A 23439-nucleotide genomic window follows, 5' to 3' on the forward strand; every position below is an offset into this window, starting at 1 on the left:
CCTCTAGAATAAATTCTGAGGTTTGAAAGGTGTTTTAAGAATCTGATCTGTCTATGAAGTCTGTGTGTTGTATTACTGGAGCATGGGCAAACTGGTAACATGACAAAATCCTCTTTAAGCAACTTCCTAGTGGAATATTACAAATCACCTGATGAAATCCCTCCTCTGTGAACAGCTCCTAATATTGCTTATCTGTAGTAAAACTGGACTGTTTAAACTGGCACACACAGCCTCCTTAGCAGTCTGCTTTAATTCTTGGTCTGTTGAGTGCTGTAACAGCTGTTTGCCTCATCCTGCGGCTCCTGTTTTGTTGATCTGAATTGGGGTGGTTATATTAGGAACAGCATCATTTTGGGAACAGAATGCCTGCTTCCTCCTTGACTTCTGCTGAGGTCAGTCCCAAAGGAATGGGGATATTGATGTTTTCATCTCATGGGCAAAAGGCTGATGAAGAAATCTCAAATGGCAAGAGGGTGTGGTGCAAGGCAATCAAAAGACTTTGCATCTTTTTTTTATTCCTAGGGCAAGAAGATTCCTCTCTGTTTCATTTCCAAAGAAGCTGCTGACAGTGCCTAAATCATAGAATCATAGAATGGTAGGGGTTGGAAGGGACCTTTAGAGATCATCTAGTCCAACCCCCCTGCAGAAGCAGGTCCCTCTAGATCAGGTTGCATAGGAACATGTCCAGGCAGGTCTTGAAGACCTCCAAGGAAGGAGACTCCACAACCCCTCTGGGTAGCCTGTGCCAGGGCTCCCTCACCCTCACAGTGAAATAGTTTTTTTCTTATATTTAAGAGGAACTTTTTGTGTTTCAGCTTCATCCCATTACTCCTTGTCCTGTTGCTAGCTACAATAGAAAAAAGGGATGTCCCAACCTCCTGACACCCACCATTTAGATATTTATAAATGTTAATAAGATCTCCCCTCATTCTTCTCTTCTCCAGACTAAGCAGCCCCAGTTCCTGCAGCCTTTCCTCACTAAATGATAGTGTTTCTCGGGATGGGAAAAAGGAGTAAAATGGAAGAGCTGAGTGACAGCTTGTCAAGACTGGAAGCTGTTATTCAGCATATTGCTGATTATTTTTTCTGTTACTGTTGTCCGTATTCTGCTCCAGCTGGGTTTTAGGTATTGAAAAAAAAGAGTGGTCTAAGCATATAATTTAATTTCCCAGCAGAGCTTCAACATAGCCTCTAACTCTCTTTGTAGTTGTATAGTGTGGAGTTAACACAGTTTCAGGCCCTTTCTGGAGACAGTAACGTGGAACAGAAATATATCTGAAGTTCTGGATTGTAGTTGGGTGACTCTTCTGTGGTGGAATGGCTGGCCTCTGGCACCAGTGTGTCTGAGGCAGAAAGCTGTTGTGGTTGCCTTTGTGACAGGGTACCCTGCTGTGGCTGTTGGCCCTTCCCAGCAGAACCTCCTGGCAACGCTGCTGTGGGCTGTGCTTGAGATTGTTTGCTCCTTGTGTAAACTGAAGGAGGCTAATGATAGGGGAAATTGTGATGTGGATTTGTTTGTGTGGTGGGTGGTGACCGTGGTGTGCCAAACCCCTTTAATACATACAGTGGTGTGGTGTTGTAAAAAAACAGAGAAAGCTTCAGGGGTCTGATTCTACTGGGTCCTACATACTCTTAACCTTTCTCAGAGTGTTCAGTGAGAGCTGTTGAAACCCTAGTGGAAATGGCTTTTTGGTTGTGGCCATATTCAATAGATATCCTCTTCAGTTTTCCTTTTCTTGTAGACTATCAGAAGGAAGGGTTTCATTGTGTTATTACTTAAAACAGGGTATTGGAGTGAGCTGTAGTGTGAAAATGACATTCTTAAAATCTTCATGAAATACTCCTCTGTTAGGTGGAGTGGTCTTGGAGGTGTTTAAGACCCACCTGGACATGTTCCTATGCGACCTGATCTAGGTGAACCTGCTTCTTCAGGGGGGTTGGACTGGATGACCTCTAAAGGTCCCATCCAACCCCTACCATTCTATGATTTAACAGAGGCAAGGCTCCTGGTGGAGCAGATATTGAACATGGGTGCCAGTTCAAGTTTAAAGGACTGATGGAAGATAGAGTTAGAGGTGCCATCAAAGATAATCTTCTAATTTCTGAAAAGATTTACCCATTTCTCCTAATCTGTCTCTAGGATATTTTTTCCAGTGTTCTAGAGATGAATTCTAGAGAAAATAGAGATGATGTTCTAGAGTCTAGAAAAGAGGAGACTGAGGGGGGATCTTATTAACAAATATCTAAATGGTGGGTGTCAGGAGGTTGGTCCCTTTTTTCTTTGATATCTAGCAACAGGACAAGGGGTAATGGGATGAAGCTGGAACACAAAAAGTTCCAATAAGAAAAAACTATTTCACTGTTCAGGTGAGGGAGCCCTGGCACAGGCTGCCCAGAGAGGTTGTGGAGTCTCCTTCCTTGGAGGTCTTCAAGACCTGCCTGGACATGTTCCTATGCAACCTGATCTAGGTGACCCTGCTTCTGCAGGTGGATTGGACTAAATGATCTCTAAAGGTCCCTTCCAACCCTACCATTCTATGATTCTATGATGAAAATCCCTCATCTCATCTGAGTATCCACTCAGATGATTGTGGCAGCTTGGTAGGGTCTGTAGTAGGGTAACTAGGCATCTATTAATAACTTCATAATTTTGTACTAACACACTTTCTCACTGCCATATGATACCTTAGGGCTCTTTCTAAAGCTAAATCTCTTGCAAAAATGTGTTCAAAAACTTCAACTTGCTTTGCAGCATGTCTAATTCTTGCATTTGTAGGTCATATGTTTGTGTCCACAAAGAGTTTGCTTACAATGTTAGCAAAGCTTTTAAATCTGAAATTAACTCTACCTTCAGGGATAAGTAAAAAACACATTTCTCAGACAAATTCTAGAAGAAATAGAAATTGTTATTAATTGAAACTGGTGCTGTTTTTATAATTAGTTCTGAAATCATAGACCTGTGCCTAACAGTTGTACCAGAGACTTCTCTAACTTTTAAGTGGTTTACTTGTTAGTAAGTATAACGTCCTGATGGTCAAAGTGTATACATGAGAGTGTGTGCTTGGAGATGGCCTTCAGCTACACCAGGGACATCTTGTAAGCTATTTCCTCATGCCCTTAGTTGACATATTTCTTTCTAGCTAGGTAGAAGAAGAAAGCTCCAGCACACTGTGGAGTACTCCCCCAAGGGAGCTTGAGGATGAGACTATGCTTGCCTGCTGCCCACACTTTCCTTCCTTCCTTTGCTTGGCTTTGTGTAGTGGTTGTCTAAGATAAAAGCAGCTGGGAGGCATTTCCCCTTGTCAAAGACAGAGTGGAATGTCAAATCAACAATAACCTTTTCTTAAGTAAATGGAACTTGGTCTAATTTTTTTCATTCCTTAGCTTTAGCAGTTTTAAAATAGTTATTTTTTTTTAAATGCTTGGTTTAATGTGTGAATGAGGCAAGGTTTCTGAGACACTTGGTATCAAGTGGCACTTGTAGTTGCTGATTTCTTGTGTATGTGAGTACTTAAACAAATCTATCTGGATGAGAACATTCTTTGGGCTGTGAGAAGCTCCTGTCTGGGCAGAAAAGGATAAGCTCATGTCTTTTGGATGTTGCTCAGCACCAAATGTAGCTTTGAAAATACACTGAGTGTTTGGGAAATACAGTAATTTTATTCTCTAAAAAAACATAACACTACCATTTATCCTGTTTAACGAAGCCAACTGACATAAGAATGACTGTGAGTTTGGTAGGGATGATGGTTGTTGCTCTCCAGTGATATAGTTTCTAAGAAAACCAAACCAAACCCACCCTGTTCTGAGAAAACTCCTTTTTTTTTTTTTTGCTGAAGTTTTCATTTGGCACTTGACAAACCAAAAAATAAGGGGGTATATACCCTCCAGAAGCCTTTTCTGCATCCTCTCTGATTTCTGCCACGCTCATCACACCACAGTAACAGTTATTTGCCTTGGTCTCAGCCCATATGTGAAGAGCCTGTAAGAAAAGCAGAGCTCTTTTCTTCTTAATCTGATGAGGTAAGTGGGGTTAGCGAAGAGACTCTACTTATTGGTCTAGGTTAATAGATGCAGCATTGGACTATGCTGGAATCTGGGCTGATACCTTTTCCCAGGACTGATTGATAACTTGTCTACTAGTAGTAGATGGATTGTTTGACTAAATTATGCGTGTTTGGAATAGCTAGTGAACTTATTTTTTGTGCTTAAAGGAACTAATAAGGCTTTTTAACCTCTTAATTGAGTACTCCTCCAGTAAGTATGGTTTTCCCTACAGCACAAAAAACTCTTGGTAAGATCTATCACATGTTTGTACCTGGGACTGTTGTATTATTGAGTGCCAAACTGAAGCCATTGTCTTCAGAGTAGATTAGTCTTGATTTGAAATCCTAAAATGCAAACTGTTGTTTAACACAGCACCAATTGCTTGGAGATGCCCTTGCTGGTACAGTGAAGAAAGTTATGTTGCAGACTCTTCTGCTCACTTAGTTGTTTGTATGTGTCCTATGGGTTGTCATTTGGTCAGGGCTAGTTTTATGCCTTATAAACCTACTTTTAAAGTCTACAAAATACTTGGAACACTGCTTTTGGGCAGAACCTTTGACCAAATGCACATACTTCCTAGCAACCTATCCTCCCCACGTTCAGATTGTCCTGTCAACCTGGACAGCAGTATTTTAATACCAAAAGTATATTGTGAAAGGATAGCTGCTCCTTCATTGTGAAGGTTTTGTTGTTTATTTGGGTGTTGTCATTATTCTCCATGACAGATTTACTTGGGCTGTGTATGAAGAGGGAGGGGAGGCCATTGGGAAGCCTCTATGCAAGTCATTTAAAACAAGCAGAGAAGCTAAATGATGTAAGGCTGTTGTAGAAACAAAACAAGTAGAAGCTATAGAAACTGTGAAGACTGACAGACCTTGAGACTCCTACCTCCTATGCTCTGTAACCTCAAAAGTCTTGCTACAGGTTTCCTGAATGGAATAAAGTTAAGCTTACACAGTGAGAAATCTTCCATAGTAAGAAATGCTTAAACAAATGTTACATATTCTGTGTGACTGCCTAATTATGATTTATATTATTTGTAAAATGAAGCTTACTTAAAACAGTGCAGCCACTAATATGTGAATAAGTCTTAGTGAAAACTACAGGTGACATAGTGGAAAAGCTTATAAAAATGATGGGCTCTGGCTTCAGTGCAGTGTATACATGAGGATAACATGTCAATCTGATGCCTCACATGTTGCCATCTTTTAGGAGAGAAGTGATGTATAGCAGGGTTAATCTGGTCAGTGTATTTCACAGATACTTGCTCAGTGTTGAAGCAGGGATCACAGTTTTAGTTCCAGATTATGGTGGAGGCCATATTTCAATGAACAACAGAGTTGTCTGCTTTCACTTTTTCCTCTCCAAAGTGACTTGTCTTATACCTATGAGCACGTAACTCATTCATTCTAATGCTCCACGCCTGGATATGTTTGTCTTTCCCTTTGACTTAAGAATAAATGTCAGTTTGTCTTGCTAGTCATCAAGATTTGTGCTGACTAAAGCCTAGTTAGTTCTCAAGGATCCAGAAGTAAGATGCTAACTAAGATTAATTCATCAGGATATTGTTAGTAGACCTAATGTGCCCAGACTTCTGAGTAGACATGAAATAGAAGAACATGCAGAACTACAAGTGGAATTAGACTGTATTTTTCTCATTCCTCCTCCTAGTTCTACTTACTCAAAACCTTGCTATCCAAAGAGACCCCAAAGGAAAGAATTAAAGAGGTGTTGGTGATGAGTTATCATGATGGCAAGGATGGGAAAAGGTTGTCTAACTCCATTGATTTGCCTTATTCTTCCTAGTATAGCCCTCAACCAGTGTAAAATCATACTGCTTCATTGCTTAAACCAATCAAATAGTAACTGTTTTTTTGGAAAGTTACACGTGTGCCACACCATGCAGATGTTACAATCCATATTCTCCACTTGAGACTGCCCATTACAAACATTCTGGGTGTAGTTCTCTAACAAATGCCAAGTCAGACCTTTTTCCTATGTGTTATCTAGAAATATATAGACTCATGAAGTATGCTCATGCAAAGTGGAATGTTTAAACAATTACTCCTTTTGCCTTGTAAACCTTTTATGGTTGTTTTCCACTCTCAAAGAGGAGGGGAAAAAAATCTAGTTGCATGTCTGACACAGTGCCTTGTCTAATAACCTTTTACTCCTGTCCCTGCATGAGTGATACTACAAAAAGTTTATCTTGTCTGTGTTCAGAATGTGACCCAGTACTTAAATAGTTTGTCATGTTTTTGTTGGTTTTGGTTTCCTGTTATGCTTGCAGCAAATAGAATTGAGGATTAAATGCTCAAAAGTGTCTCTCCTTCCACCATCTCCACTCGTCTGGTATTTGATTTGCAAGGTAGGGTTTGGAAGTGAATTTGTAGATAAACTGGTAGTATCAGGCTTTAAAAAGCCTTTATTTTGCAACCAGTAATTGAAATGCTTTATTCATGTTAAGAGTGGTTCGTTGACGTCTCACACACCCTAAACATAGACCCTGATTTAATCCCTTCTTAGTTTGTCCCAAGAAATGCCAGAATGTGCATGTACCATACGGGTTCTCCCATCCAAACAGTTCAGTTTAGCTGTCAATTGAGAAATAAGGCAATAGATACTAAGACATCAGTTGTCACATCCTGCAACTCTGTGGCAGATTGTAAACCAGAGTATGAATAAACAGGGCACAAGGGAAGGAATCAGGGAGATACTAAGGAGTTAGGGAGACATTGAACAGTTTTAGATACAGGGATGTATCACTGCTGGATACTGTTGCTTCAAAAAAAGAAACAGGAGTTGTTATCACTTTGCACTAACATGCAATGAGCTATCACACTAACCTTCAAAGCATCAGATAAACCACTCTGGATTTGCTGACAGGAAGGTTAACAGGGACTGATTCTATCAGAGCAGATTTCCTGCCTTACAGTGGTACCATGTGATGTAGCCCTCTATCAGATGTTCTGGAGGTGGGGAGAGACAACCCCATGAATACATATATGGATGTTATGTTTGCTTGCAGAGTGCAGGGACAGTTGCTTTGTATATTCAGTGTACTTCTGCATGTACTTAATACCTAGAGGGATGAAAAATCTGTCATCTTGCCATCAAAAATGTTTCACTTAGGCATTATAGAAAAAAAACACATTAGGTAATGAGAGAACTCAGGTATATTTTAGAAGAGGATTTTAGAGTGAATTCCTTTTAACTATGTACCTTCATTTTCCTATAGAGGAAACAGGCACCAGCTTTATTACAACTTTAGGCTGTTTCACACTGAAAACTGCAACATGGGCTAATTGGCATTTTAACTGTCCACTGAGGGACTCCAAAATACACTCTTACATCATATGTAAAGTAGTTACTGCGTTTTCTCCTAATTGCAAACTTGGCAGCTGAGCCTGCAATCTGAATCTTAACTTGGATGCCTACTAGTCCTTTGGTCACCAGGAGGAAAATAACATAATGACAACTTAGTTAGCCTTTCTGTTGACTGGGGAGCTGGCACATAATTGTTGCCTTCTGATACTGTTGTGGTGTACTGGGAGGCATACATAGCAGTGGAAAACCATAGCTGCAATCTGATTTCTCCACAATTCCTTTCAAGGTAAACCACAATCCAAATCTAATATCTAGCAGTGAAACGAGTCCATACGATTCAAGCAATTTGATGTTACTGCTAAGGCCTGTTTATAGTAGAGCCTGAGATTTCAGCATTGTAAAAATTCCCATTTGTAACCTCATCAGCTGTTTGTGCAACAAGTCCATGATGTTTTGGTGAACACAGGCTTCTTAAAATCTTTTTTCCCTGACAAGACCTAGAGCTAGTTGTCTTTCTGCTAATGGAAATCTGCTTTATCTGTGGATTGGGAATGCTGGAGAATATTTTTAATATTTATGTTGTTTTTAGTCTCTCAAAAGATGGAACTGAGAGGCTAAATACTTAACTTGAAGAGATAAGTAAGCCATGCTAACAAAGATCAAGTGGTGAGAAGGCAAAAGTTGTTTCTAAGTCAGCTGCTGTGAGCTTCTGGCACTTCTTACCATACAAGCCCTCTCAGCCAGACAGGTTATTTGTGTTAATTGAGAGCATGTTTATGCTTTTGTTAGCAAGCATAGTTATCTCCCAAAGTCTAGAAGCCCTTTTGAGCTGATGGACCTCAGGTACACTAGCTTCTGCAGGCAGCAAAGAGGAGTGGCAGCAAAGTTCCTGACAGTTACTTCAAGCCAAAATGACAGCTGCATTGGCCATGGGTGACACTTCATGAGTCTAGAGCCATGACAAATCCATGCCTCTGTCTCTGTCCTACTTATTTCATGCTAATTAGTCACAGACCTGAATCCAACAAGCAGGTGCTGACACAGCTGAGAGGCCTGGAATCCTGTCCACTTCTACAGTGATTTATTGGTCTGAGCTGACAGGTGACCACACACACCCTAGTTTCAGTGGTTGAATACAAAGAGGAAAGGAGTGAGTAGCGTCTGGGGTAAAAGGGTTGCACGAACCAGGGTGAGGGAATTGAATACTTGTCCTGTGACTCAGAAAGTTCCTGCTAGAGAACCTCCATTGGTATTTGTTGTCATACTGCCCTGAAGCACTAGCTGGAGTCGGAGCTCTCCTGCCCTGCAGGCTGTACAAATAGCTGAAAAGCCAGTCCCTACCCCTAAGGAGCATCTGTTATGAGAGGGTGAATAACACATAGGCTAGAAGGTGAAAGGGAGAGGCAATCACCTGTGTAAAAAGTTCTTGCATGCCATATTTCCTCTATTCCTTCTGGCTGCATTCATAAACTGGCTGAGCAACAAATAGTTGGCTTGTACCTGAATAATTGCTTGAGGACAGAGGGAAGCTACTGCTGTACTCCTGCACCAACTTGGAAGACCTGCAGCTGATGAGAAGGGTGTATTTTGGCTCTTAGAGAAACAAAGGTTTACAAGCAAGAGGGAGGGCCAGAGTGTAAAAGGCCCAGTAATACTATGGACTGTTGAATCTTGGCATTAAAAATACTAATGGTGACCTCAGCTCCTGGCAGCCTGAGCTGTATGTGTCTGATTTGAGACAGAAGTTGTTTACACACCTTGGAGCAACTGAGTGTTGGCTGTTTTTTTCAAAAAGAACTTTAGGTATTCAAATTCTAAAATAGCTGATGCATTCAAATAAGCCTCTTAATTTCTGGCCATACATAGATGAAATTGAGGATAGGTGAGAATGGTCTAGCTTAGTTTGAGGTTGGGACTGGCTCAGTGTCCTTCCTCTGCTGTGAATGTTGGTCTGTATTTGACAATGAAATCTGCAATATAGAATAAAATGACTGTAATCATAGCTACTTGATTACACTAGAAGTTCATTTCCCCTAAACTCATAGAATGGTAGGGATTGGAAGGGAACTTTAGAGATCATCTAGTCCAACCCCTCTGCAGAGGCAGGTCCACCTAGATCAGGTCACATAGGAACATGTCCAGGTAGGTCTTGAAGACCTCCAAGGGAGGAGACTCCACACCCTCCCTGGGCAGCCTGTTCCAGTGCTCTGTCACCCTCAATATAAAACTGACATGAGCTTGCTTAAGCTTGGACTAGATGACCTTTAAAGGTCCTTTCCAACTCAAACCATTCTATGATTGACCATCAGGCCTGTGGAAGATCGCACCATCCCACCATAGAGTGGACTCTGTTTAGCCTTAAAGTCTCTGAATTACTACATTTGTTTTGATTTCTCCTCTGGGCTCTGTTATTAGCTTGTTTGTTGAAGAAAAAGATAGAAATGGAGAAGACAGGTAAAGCCTGACATGACTTTTGTTTGTTTTAAGCGCTCTCTAAATCTGTGTAGTAACTTTCCTGATCTGCAGGTTAGTCTCCAGGCCATGTATAAGTGTATGCCTAATGTGTTATATGCCTACCGAGGAAAGAAAGTTCTCTCTCAAATTGCACACAGCAACTCCTCATTCTGTTAAAGTGTATTTCACAAAAGCAAGGTGTTCCTGAAGCCAGAAATCACTAAAAATTTGTTTCAGAGTATTTAAAATCACTTCAGTTCATGTGGTGGATACATGTAGATTAATTAACTGCACAAACTTATTTTGTTGTTTCTTCTATGTCATGTTATTTTCCTTTGTAAGACCTCATATTTGTATAAAGATTTTTTTTTGTCTAATCTGTGGAAAGAATGGCACCATCTTTCCAGTACACTTTTGGAATGTGTGTGTACAAGAAGTCCCATATGAACAACCTGAAGAGGCATCTTCTGAGCCTCACAATAGCAATGGACTTAATTTTGTCACAGACTTCTTATGCTGCCTTGCTAGCTTATTTCAATTTGAACTTTGAAAAACTGGCCTTTGACAGCAAGAAGTTAAGATCTGTAGTTACTGGAGACCTGCAGAACTGTCTCTGCTCAAGGGGTTACTCTGAGGGTCTTGCCTCTACAGCTCATTGTCATCCTTCATAATTAAATATGGAGAGTAACACGTTAGAAGATGGAAATATCATGCTGAGACAGCATTCACAAAAGACAAACAAAACATAACCATCCTCTTCAAAACCAGACATGCCTGACCCTTATTCTATTCCCACAGGTAAGTAGATTGTGTGTGTGTTGCATTTAGTTCTTTTTTTCTTTTTCCCACCAGGCACTTACCAGAAAAAGTCAAAGATGATGTTCAGCTAAAGAATATGAGTGGCCAGTGGTTTTATGAAGCAAAGTCAAGGAGACACAGAGATAAAATACATGGAGCAGATATTATTCGAGCTTCCATGCGCCGAAAGCCTGCTACTCTTGGTAAGCATTTGGTTTACATTTATTTGGTAAAGCCTGGCTCTTAGCTGACCTCAGACACTGTTGTCTGTGAAACAAAAAATATTGGTATCTCTACAAGGAGCAAATGCAAAAATAAGAGATTTCCCACATAGTTCATAGTGTAAGATTTTTCAATGCATGTATTAGAGACAGTTCTGTGTGGTGGCTGCTAAGAGGAGGGACTGGCTTGTGTTTATGTATAGGACTAAAAGCCCTCTGCACTCCTGGACTGTATTCTCATTTCCATTTTTGAGGCCCTGTGAGCTACCCTGGAATGTGCAAAGAATCAGAGATTGAGGAAGTTGGTCTTTAGTATGGATTTCCTAGATTTTGTGTGCTCAGTTTCAGACCTCTGAATCTTTATTTTTTTTATTTTTAAGGATACCATAAGTACTCAATTTGCTTTTGATTCTTAAGAAATCCTGTGTGACCATATGGGAGACAACAACATTCTTGTTTCATGTTTTAGGTGAAGTGAGTCAGAACAAATCAAACAAAGCAAAGAACACCTGGGTGAGCAACGTTAATAAAGAAGTCTTTGTGCCACCAGAACTACATGGCATGGTGGAACATCAAGAAGAACAACAACTGAAATCTAGTTCAAGGTAAGCTGTGTAATCACACTTAGTATGTATATATTGGGACTGCTGAAACTTGTGAACTGTAAACTCCATCCAAAACATTGCACTTGCCTCATATCAAAGGTCATCAAGTGTTTCCTCAGAATCACTCAAGGAATCTGTGGATGTGAAAGTCTGACAAGTCATAGTTGTATATTGTTAATTGTTTTGCATTCAAATGCAGAACAATCTTTGGCTTAACTCTTCAAAGAAAAAGTTGTCAGCAGTGTATAGAACGGTCTCACACGTGTTCTCACATTACAATATAGCCTGGCTTCCAGAAATGAGACAAGGATTTTCTGGTTAGAATGGCTTGCCACAAACTGCCCTCTGCAATTAGTAATAGGTGGACAATTACCTCTGCATCTTCTCATTCAGTTGCTTGATGAGACCAGATTATTGATTCAGGCTGAATTGTAAGCTTGACTCATACAAGGAATCAGAGATTGAGAAATTACTCTTTAGATTTTTTTTGGGTTTGGAAAGAACCAGAATCTTTGGATACTCGAGAAAAACTAAGATTCTAGCAAGAAAAATAAGTCTCTTTCTGGAAAGGAGGAGCTTCCATTCAGAGTAATGCAAAACAGTCAGCTTGGCTGTAGCTGTTGCAGGAAAGCTGGATGATAGGTAATTTCTGAACCACATAGGATTTCATGTTAAATCACACTATATCAAGTCTGTAAACATCTCAAACAACTCCATTTTGCTTTGAAATATCCTGAATTGATTTCAGAGAGTTGTCTTCTCTCTGAAAGGCCTACAAGTAGTAATTTATTGGCTGAGTGAAAAACTTTCAGAAGGCCTGCATTTGGAAAGGAAAGTGCTGATCTCTCAGCTAGGGTAATGACAGCAGGTAGAAATGAAATGTCTCTGAATGGCCAGATTGCTCAACATCACTAAGGAAACAAGAACCTGGGTGTAACACAGGTAGCTATTGTTGTGCTTTCAGTGAACAAGGAGGTAAGAGCCAGAGTAGCTACTTGGGATGACTGATTTACTTCTGGTTGTGCCTTGATCAGCTCTGTAACCTTTCACTTTCTTGCCTGTCTTCTAAGTTCTTCTCTGCACATCATCTATTTTTTCTTTGCAGCGAGGCTTGTCTCCTACTATGCTTTTGTAGAGTATCTAGTAACAGTTGAATCTGTCACCCTTGTGGTCTGCAAACTGGGCTCACCTGTTCACGATGAATGGCACCAAAGGTTGGTGTAAGTCTTTACAACTCTGGCTTGTGTTACTGGTCTTTCTTATCCTGTATGTATCTGTGAACTCAAGGGGTATTTGTCATACAGATATCAGAAAGCATGCTGAAAAAAGGTCAAATAAACTGCTTTGTTAAAAACTTTCCAAAAAAAAAGGAAGTTGTGATAAATACCCTTTATCATCCTTACTGTGCAAGAAAGAGCTTAGCTCCTCTCTACCCTAGATTGGGTGATAGTGCTGACAGAGTTAATCATTACTGAATGTAGGGGGACATTGTTATGCAGTGACTTCTTTATGGACAGCACAAGACATGCTGCTGTTCAATATATCTCTTATGACACTTTGCACCTCATCTTGCACATCAGGAAAAGATTATGATGTTTTAAGAGAAGTACAGCCTTATAATGTTATTCTTACCACTACAGATCAACAAATTGTATATGATTGAGAGAGTAATTAATTTCAAAAAGTGCTAGGGCAGCCTCTTCGAAAATACATAACAAAATGAAGTTTAAGAACATGTAGATGGTTATTTCAAATGTGACCAACTTGATGGTGGTCTTTAACTTGAGGTGACTTGATGATTTATTTCAGGTCACACCCATGTAGAGTTTGATAATTATTGCCCAGGACTCTTTTCTGCCCTTTGCTCCAAACTGTATTAGAAATTAATCAGTCTGTATGTCTCCTTCATTTATGCTCAAACCAATAGCTCAAGATCTTCCCTTTAAAGCATGAGACTCTTAATCTAAAGCAAGCTGTGATTTCACAGCTTCTAGTGTCCAAATGCTACGTGTGGTTGAAACATGTGGACTTTTAAAATATTTTAAAGTGTTTAAAGTGCTTCTTTAAGGGTAGGTTTGTGAGAGCTTTGAGTTTTATGGGTTTGGATTCTTTTCCCCTTTGTTCCTCTAAGAGTGGGCTTCCGGCCAGCACTGGCTTTGAAGGCTTTAATAAATGGAAAAACTGCTACCTGAGCTTTAGGAGCAGAAGATATGTGACAATTTAGCCAGAATGTTTTTGTTCTGGATCCTATCTTAAACCAAAACAATTCTTACTGAATGTGAAGAAAGTTCAGTTCTGGTGGATGTGTTTGTAAACAGCTGATGGTCAAATCCAGCCCTGGGGGTCAGCTCAAGTGCTATTGAGTCAGGGTGCTGCCATACTAAGTGAAACAGAAATCAGGCCACAATTATATTCCTGAAATTAGAAGAGTTATCTTCATCTCTACACCCCCAATATCTAAATTCAGTAATGGAACTATGAACAATTGGTTTTTATCTTGAACATTATATCACCAGGGCATTTTTCTTGCATACCAAAGCCTTTACAGGCCAGGTCTATGAGATGCCTTTGAAGGTGTAACCTTTTCATAGGGTGACTCAGACTGTCAATATTACCTCTGTTCTGTGATACCATCTGTCTATTTGCTGAATCTCAAAGAAAATGCAATGTTAAAGGGGTTTTATCGTTCAAAGTCATAGATTTGCAGGTTACTCTCTTCCCTAGGCTCACTCTTAGCCTACATTGAACGGGTGACAAGTGTGAGTCCAGAGTTCTGTGAGAGGAAAATTTGTACTAAAGCCCTAATTCTTAAAATCCATGCAACTTTTCTGGAATAAAAAGGGTGCTGGGATACCCAGAGAAGAACATTTTTATGGAGTACTGTTAAACAGCACTAGCTTTATACCCAACAGGTTCTCTACCCTTCATGATGAGCCCAGGGAAGCTTATTTTTTTGAAAAGGAGGCCATTTCTGAGTAGCCTGTTTTGACAATACCTGCAAATCTATAACTCTTTCCTCCAGCTCCACTCCTGCCTTTGTCTTGTTGCCTCCTGGTTCCTGTCCAGTGCTGTCCAGTTTGTGTGGAGTTTGGGCCTTCATTGTGATTCTTTGTTTTGCTGAATTACAGTGCTGGATTGTTTTTTAATCTGGGTGTATTTATCAGTTTGGCTTGTGAATGCAGCATATCTGGGAACTATTTGTTCAGTTTTCCCATCTGTATGGATTGAGGGTAAACTCGTATTTTCAGACCCTTTGTTGTGAAGCAGTTAAGGATCCTGGGTGTGGTGGGTTTTCCTCTACTGTTTTTTTTTCCTTTAGAGCAAGGTTTTCAGTGTGCAATGCCAAATGAACAATTCTGATTATTCTATGGTACGTGTGAAATGGCATTGCATGAAAACATGATGGGATTGTGTTTATATGTGTTTAATGAGATTGAAAGTTACCTCTCTACCTGTAAAAACTGCGAACTGAAGAATGTCTTACCAGTTTCTTACATCCCAGCTTCCATAACAGTATTTTCCTTGTTTAAAATGGGCAAAAGGTTGAAGAATGTGTGACTTACACTGTAAAAAAATAAAAAAGAAAAAAAAAAAAAAGAATGTTTGTTCTACTGGGTAGTCGAGAGTGTAGATGAGACACAGAGCAGGAGCACACAGGTGCTCTTAAAACACTTGAGCCTGTGTTTTTATAAAAGCTAGAACACAAACTCCAGCTCAGCAGAACAAAGTTTCTTTAAATATATCATAGAGTCATTGAATGGTAGGGGTTGGAAGGGATCTTTAGAGATCATCTAGTCCAACCCCCCTGCAGAAGCAGGGTCACGTAGATCAGGTCATACAGGAACATGTCCAGGCAGGTCTTGAAGACCTCCAAGGAAGGAGACTCCACAACCCCTCTGGGCAGCCTGTGTCAGGGCTCCCTCACCTGAACAGTGAAATAGTTTTTTCTTGTATTTAAGTGGAACTTTTTGTGTTCCAAATTCATCCCATTACCCCTTGTCCTGTTACTATCTACTATAGGAAAAAAGGGATGTCCCAACCTCCTGATACCCACACTTTAGATATTTATAAATGTTAATAAGATCTCCCCTCAGTCTCCTCTTCTCCAGACTAAACAGCCCCAGTTCCCACAGCCTTTCCTCATATGAAAGATGTTCCATTCCCCTGATCATCTTGGTGGCCCTGTGCTGGACTCTCTCCAGCACTTCCCTGTCCTTCTTGAGGTGAGGAGCCCAGAACTGGACACAGTACTCCATATGAAGCCTCATTTAAAACATTTAATGCATTTAAAACTAAAGTTAAAAACTGTAATGTGAACTCATATTTTTGAAAAGAAACTAAAAGTTGCAATATTGACCTCTTTGAATACTAGATATTTTTCTATTTAGGATCAGAGAAAAATAGCAGTCTGTTATACCAGGTGTGTGCATATAAGAAGTTGGTGCTGTTAGTGTTGAAATAGAACAGCTGGGTTGTCTTTACTCACAGAATCTCAAGGGTTGGAAGGGACCTCAATAGATCATCTAGTCCAACCCACCTGCCAGAGCAGGGCTATGTAGAGTAGATCACACAGGAGCTCACCCAGGTGGGTTTGGAAGGTCTCCAGAGAAGGAGATTCCACAGCACAGGACTAATTTCCATTAAAAGATCATCTCATACCTCAATTTTATATCACTGTGCATGGTGGTATAGTTCTTACAGGTAGTGCTCAACCAAAGGAACAAGGAAGAGATATAGAAGTTTACAGCTCAGATTGAAATGGGTATTTTTTTTCCTAGTCTTGTGTTGAGGCTGCTCATTCCTGTGTTGTCTTACCTTCCCCATAATGATGTTTTTTCCATTTGTAAAATGGGAGTACTATCACTTCTCAGACACATTTAGCAGTCCAGAGGCCAGTAGTTTTGCAAGGGTGTCTGCTAGAGGGTTTTTTTACTAAACTTTGAGGTTAACCATACTGCATCCTGGAGAAGATGGGACAGTTGCTTTCTCCTCAGTAGAGCAGGCTGTTGCCAGTTACTTGATTTGAGAGACTTTTTTCAATGTAAGGAGGTAGCTTCTGTTTGAAACTGCAACTTGATGAGAACTGGGAGTTGTTTTCTTGTCCTGAGATACTACATCTGCCCCCAGAAGAATCATAGAATGGTAGGGGTTGGAAGGGACTTTTAGACATCATCTAGTTCAAAAACTTTGTCTCATGGCTCTGCTACTTACCAATCATCATCTGAAAGTCTTTTCACCCATACCAAAGATCATTGACCAAAGAAATATTCAGTATTGGAATCTCTTTCTATTTTAGAAAAACCATAGTAATTGCTTTCCATCCCAGCCCACGGTTCTACTTCCTACTTGGAGGATATTAATTTTCCCTCATCTTTAAAATCATAAACATGCAAATTGGTTAATGCCAGCATTTCCTATATAAAGTTAAGAAAATGAATGTGGTGTTTTGCAAAGACCATGTTTAAATCCATGTCTTGACTTCCACCTTCAAAAAAACAAATGCTTTTTAATATCTGAGATGTTTATATAAACTCAAATTGTAAAAATCTGCTTGTTTGGGGGGAAAAAACCCCAAAAACCTTGCATTATTCTGCAAAAAGATTAAATATTTCTTGATATAATGGAGGAGCTGTCTCTTCTAACTGTTTTAACTTCTTACCTGGCCTATACTTAGTCAGGCTCACAAGTAATAATTTTCTTCATTTATGATATCAAACCACATCTTAATTGCAAGAATAGCTTATAAGCTGTACCTCTGAGGGGATGTGTTGTCATCTGTGACATGTCACATCTCTGCTATAGTGATGATGGGACTCCTGATTTTTCTGACTTTTACACTTCACAAAACTATTTTTATCGGGTTTTGGCACTTTCCGACACTTTTATTTCAGTCCTAGAAGTAGGACAAGAATGGAGATGGCAACACTGATATTATTTGAAGAGTGGCTGTGTTTACATAAAACTTGCTCAATAATCTTGGAAGATATAAAAAACATGGTTCCTGTCATGCCAAGTAGAAGCCTCACTGATTTGTTTAACGAGCAAGGAAACAAAGCAGCAAGAATATCCCCTTGCCGGGGAAAGGAGATTTGCTTCTAAATCTGATGAGAACGGGCTAAATAAAAAACTTCAGGTGTCAAAGGATTATATTTGAGTATGTATAAATGAATCTATTTTGCTTTTTCAAAAAGGTTTTAACTAGTGTCCTAGTTGGTGAAGTTGTTAATGCTTTTTCTTTGCAGTTCTAAACCAATAACCTCTTTGTTAGACAAACCAGAGGAAAGACCAATGAAGGCAGCAGTCTCACCAGTAAAGGTATGACTGGTATTGAATATAAGCAGAAGTTATGTTTTACCTTTTCTGCATTTCTTTGCTTCATTGGTAAAGATAGTTAAAGATTTGAAGAAGAAAGGTAAGTTGGAAAAAAGCAGTTATTTCTGTTTTGGAGGGAGATAATGGAAACTCCTGAAAGTTCAGTGCTCAAGTGTTGTTATGGCTACAATCAGTGATTGTCTGTGCTTGACTTTATTTCCAACCTCTTCAGCCACTGAAAAGAGTTGTCCTGCTGTGTTCCACTATATATAAAGTGGCAGAATTAGAGATAAAATTATTTAACTTGCAACAAGTTGGGATTTTCAAGTGTCTTTAACTGGTGATTTATCTCTGCTGGTGGTATCTTCAAAAATAACAACATGAGGCTATCACTAGCACCTATGGTAGTTCCCTGCTTCAAATTGTTTAGGTTTTTGTCATGTAGACAATTTAAGAGGCATGCTTTCAGACTCTTGGACAGCACAGTGAGGCAAAGGAAATCACTGCACTAATTCTTTTGCATTATTTTTTTTTTGTCAAGGCTGTACTGGTGTAACAATTTAACTGCAATCAAAATATTCATTCCTTCTCTTTAGCAAAGGAGAAATCCATTTAATTCCACTGCATCAGGAGATAATTTGAACAGGGAAGAACCAGAAAACACACCAGCCACTATACCTCAGCTATCAAAGAAGGGTAAATATGCTTATCTGGCATATGACAATGAATTTCTTGGTGATTTATACGGAAACCATTTTTTCTTTCATGACTTCTTTTGTAAGACATCAAATCTTGTTTTAAATACTTTAAGTTATCAACTGGTTAATTTCAAACTCTATGTAAAATGTGAATATACTCAGGAAATGACTATGTGAGTAAGTTGGGTTTGCTTCCTTTCTTTTGCTCACAGTTCTGAGTATTAAGCACTCCATCTGAGAGGGCTGTTTGTTCCCTTACAGAAATTCAGTACAGAAATTTCCCTGCAGTTGGCATAGTGGACTTTATGAATTTTCAGTAGTTAGTTCAACAGAAACCCAAGGCTTTGATATTTATTTTTCCCCTTTTTTTTCAGAGCTCTATGTTTTTCAAATCCTCCCTTCACAGCAGTAATCCCTGTGAACAATTAGATGAGTGATGATATATCATAGTACAGGCAATGGAAGTTGTAATTTACAGGCTCATATGTTGGAAATTACTCTCCTGTCTCTATGAAGTTTCCTAAGAGTAAAAAGGAAGACTTGCACACTGAGAATAAAAAGTGTAATCTCCCTAACAGGAGGGTTTTTTTGCATTTTATTTGATTCCACATGAACATGGAAATAGCCTGCTTCTGCTTCTATAGGTTGCTGTTTATGTTCTGAACCTGGGGAGGTGTATCCATATTCAAAAGCTGCCCTTCCCTGCAAACTTTATCCCTTGCAAGAATAGTGCTGACCAAAAAATTGGTGTGATCTCTATCTTTAGAATCATCAAATGCTTGCTATTTTAGGTTGACCTGCTTCTGCAGGGGGGTTGGACTACATGATCTCTAAAGGTCCCTTCCACTCCTACCATTCTGTGATTCTATGATAGTAAATAACTGCTGGATTCAAATCTGCTGAGACTTATTACATATAAATGAAATCAACACCTACTTTGTATTTCCACCTGTGTTTTACTATAGATTTTTTTTAATGATATCATCACTCCATTCTAGATCTGCACTGTCTTACTCCTCTGTTTATGCAGATGAATGTCATGTAAACTCACAATTTCTTCTCAATATGTGTCTTGCAGAAATGTTGTCAATCTCAGAAGAGAGCCAACCTCAACCAAGCACACAAAATGATGAAACAGAGAAAAACAAGAAGCCTTCTGTAGAACCTATTGATGAATCACAGAAAGAACTGGTTAAGCGCCCTGTCCCGAAAGCTAGAAAATTAATTCACAGAGCAACAGATGCTGTGTCCCAAAGAGAAGACTTTGTTCCAAAACCCGCCCAGTCGGCCGAGAGGATGAATGGTGTTGGCACAGCACCCAGGGGCATCCTGAAGCGCAGCTCAAGCTCAAGTTCCACTGACTCAGAAGTTCGTGGGAGTCAGATGTTAGATGTTCAGAAAAAGAATGGTTTTCCCGCTGCAACTATTTTTGAAGGAGAAGCTGAGAAGAAATCTCTTCCTGAAGAAGCAGAAGATTCCACACAAGTTTCACTGGAAAAACTAAAACAAGTGAGGTTCTCATCTAGCACAGGTAAAGATGAACCTCTGCAAAGCCCCCAGCTACACCGTGGCAGAGAAACGGGAGAGTTTGATTTGTTAGAATCTGACAAAATCAAGACTAGTGGAAATAATACTATTGGATCAGATTCACTTGGGAATAAACAAATTTCTGCTGTAAAGCCTTTGGGTACCCATTCATCAGCTTTACAAACAAAAGCAATAGATGGCTTAGAAGAAGAGACATCAACATCTGCCCCTTGTGATGCTAATAGGTCAGTCTACCTGGCTAATGAATCCTTGCAAACAAAGACAGTTATTCCTAAGAAACTTGAAACTCCACAGAAGACCTCCAGCAATATCCTGCCAGATAGCAACAAAGAACTGAGTGTTGATGAGACACATGAAAATAAATTCAACCGGATCCTCAGCCATGAATCAAAGTTACACAAAAACTTTACTGGTAAGAGACTATTAGGAGTGAAGAACAGAATGCGACAGCATATTATTAATTCATTAAGGATTCATTAATGTTTGATTTACTTGTGTCTAAGAATTAACAGCTAGGAAGCAGAAATAGTAGCAATATGTTTCATACTGCAGAATTAATTTTGTATTTTAATGCTCTAATATAGTCAATATGTTAGATGTTTAAGGATTCTTAAGAATTAGCAATCAGATCAGAGCCTGGATAGGCACCTCTGTTACAGATGATGGTGAAGCAATGGCATTTGGATAAAACTTGTGTCATAAAGCCTAGTAGATGTGTCTGCATGGAAACTGAATAATTTTTGGTGTACTGCTGTCAATTATCCTTGGTAGTAATCCAGTTGTGACTTGGGGCTTAGTTCTTAGGACTAAATACAAAGATGTTGGATTGTGTCCTTGTCCCCCAACCCAGCCCCTGCTTCAATATATTCATGAGGTTCAACAAAGACAAGTGCAGAGTCCTGCAACTTGGGAGGAACCATGCACCAGTACAGGCTGGGGGTTGACCTGCTCTGCAGAGAGAGACCTAGGAGTCTTGGTTGACAATAAACTAACCATAAGCCAGCAATGTGCCCTCATGGCTGAGAAGGCCAATGGCATCCTGGGATGCAACAAGAAGAGTATGGGCAGCAGGTTAAGGGAGGTTTTGCTCCCCCTCTACTCTGTCCTGGTGAGGCCTCATCTGGGCTCCTCAACTCAAGAGGGACAGAAAACTTCTGGAGAGGGTCCAACACAGGGCCACCAAGATGTTGAGGGGACTGAAGCACCTTCCTTTATGAGGAAAGGCTGTGGGAACTGGGGCTGTTTAGTCTGGAGGAGACTGAGGGGGGACTCTCATTAATATTTATAAGTACCTAAATAGTGGATGTCAGGAGGTTGGGGCATCCCTTTTTTCTGTTGTATCTAGTGACAGGACAAGAGATAATGGATAGAAGCTGGAACACAAAAAGTTGCATTTGAACACAAGAAAAAAACTATTTTACTGTTCAGGTGAAAGAGCCCTGGCCCAGGCTGCCCAAGGAGGGTGTGGAGTCTCCTCCTCTGGAGGTTTTCCAGACCTACCTGAATGTGTTCCTGTGTGACCTGCTCTAGGGTGGACCTGCTTTGGCAGGGAGGTTGGACTAGATGATCCCTAAAGGTCCTTTCCAACTCCTACCATTCTGTGATTATATGATTTCCTTTAGAATCAGGATGACCAATCTTACTGGCTCACACTCTTACAAGTAATATATTATTATTACAATAGGATATCTTAGTGCAGTAATTTATTTTTCACTGTTGCCTGCAGTATGGTTTTTTTTCCAAAAACACAAGGACAGACATCAGTTTTCTCCACTAACAGTTAAAAAAACCCCAAACTGAGAGGTTTTTCAAAACAGTTCGAGTATTTGTAGAGTTGTGTGTCTAACTCCTAACTCTGATAAGTTTGTTTATGTTGTAGATGAGCATCAGCTATCTGCTAAAACAGAAACACATGAGGTGTCAAATACCAATTCTGAAAGTCTTCAACAAGGTAAGCCTGATCTTGTTGAGGAGAGAGATGCTAAGATCGCTTTCAAGCCTGACAAACATGCTGATGAACTCATGAAAACGGATGATGAATCTGTATCAAAAGTTTTAGATTGGTTTAAAAGAAGTTCTGGTACTGAACATGTATCGGCCAAATCTCAAGGCAGGGAACCCAAAGAGGAAGTGGATTGCTCATGCAGAACAGCAATTCTTCCTACAGGACCCAGTGGGCCTGCCAAGGATGGAAGAACAAAGGATACGCAAGAATTACCATTTAGAAAGATTAAACAACTGAATAGGATTTCACCTACAGCATTTATGTCAGAAGATGCACAGCTGATAAAAGAAGGGATGAAAATTAAGAAAGGGGAAGAGAATGAGGACCAAAATGACAAATCACACACTGAATTTGACTGTACAGAAATTGAAGGAAGAGAACACGGTCAAGAAATCAAGCAACAAAATAAAACATCTAATTTCTTAGAACATCAAAAACACAATCTACCATCTCAGAAATGTGCCTCTGAGAAGGCAGTACGAGTAAAAAGAAGAATACAGGCGATCAGAGCATTCTGGGAAAGGAATGATACTGTCTCCAGTCATGGAGAGAAAGAAGTCAGTGTCAATACTAACACATCAGGTGGCAATGCATTGAAAGGTCTCAGAAAAAGTGACAACGTAAAACCAACCCCAGTATACCTACCTAAGGGATTGGATGATCAAAGCAAGAATATGCTAAGACGTGCTGAACTAAATTCTGCAAGCCAGGCTTCAAGAAATGAACATCAAAACTCTTTTGAGTTTGGGCCAGGCCATGCAGTTGAAAAAACAGAAAGACTGTTTCCATGCGATGGTGAAGTTCATGAATATACAGCATTGTCAAAAGCCAGTAACTTCCAACCAAGAGTTGGTGCCACTTTATCTTCTCCAGAAAGGAGAGACAAAGATGAGAAAGAAACACTTACAGGAAAAAATGCTGCTTTTTCCCAACAGAAGCCCAGTTTTCAGGTTTTATCTTTAAAAGAAAAAAATAATGCCAAGTCCAAGAATCAAATTTCAGATCCTTCGCAGTTCCAGAGTTTGAGAAACTTCTGGGATACAGGAGTTAAATTACAGAATGGCACTGATAGAGTAGATGTTCCTTTGCCAAATAATACCAATTCAGTAGTAACCTATGAAGGAAAATCAAAGGAAGATAAAGGCAGAGGTAATATGAGCAAGCGAGAGTTAATTCAAAACCAAACATCTGAGACTGAAAAATCACAGACATTAGATTCTGTGGTATGTGAACTGCCTCTAAGTTCACCTACCCTGAAAGGTCTGAACATGACACGTGAAAAGACATACTCTGTCCAGAAGGACAGTTATCTCAAAAACCCCCCAGTTATCTCAAAACTCCAGGAAAAGATGGGTCTCCCAGAGCATGAAGTTAAACACTGTGTAGAAAAAAGTATTGTTTCATCAAAAGAACATCATGTCTCC

The 23439-nt window shown here is 39.8% G+C and overlaps 1 protein-coding gene across 8 annotated transcripts in view; it reads left to right on the forward strand.

Annotated features, from left to right (window-relative positions):
- The window catches only part of SYTL2 (synaptotagmin like 2), a 60510-nt gene that overhangs the window by 17888 nt on the left and 19183 nt on the right, over positions 1-23439 (forward strand). For 5 of the 8 annotated variants that reach the window (XM_061990738.1, XM_061990730.1, XM_061990772.1 and 2 more), the window contains exons 3-8: positions 10681-10829; positions 11317-11452; positions 17695-17767; positions 18361-18460; positions 19541-20422; positions 21890-21961. In XM_061990738.1, the coding sequence (XP_061846722.1) occupies positions 10681-10829; positions 11317-11452; positions 17695-17767; positions 18361-18460; positions 19541-20422; positions 21890-21961 (1412 nt within the window). Of the gene's footprint in view, positions 1-3923; positions 4024-10680; positions 10830-11316; positions 11453-17694; positions 17768-18360; positions 18461-19540; positions 20423-21889; positions 21962-23439 lie in introns of those variants that run through there. The other 3 variants (XM_061990755.1, XM_061990788.1, XM_061990779.1) reach the window with 3 other exon arrangements.

This window comes from Colius striatus, chromosome 1 (genome assembly GCF_028858725.1).
Source record: "Colius striatus isolate bColStr4 chromosome 1, bColStr4.1.hap1, whole genome shotgun sequence".
NCBI lineage: Eukaryota > Metazoa > Chordata > Aves > Coliiformes > Coliidae > Colius > Colius striatus.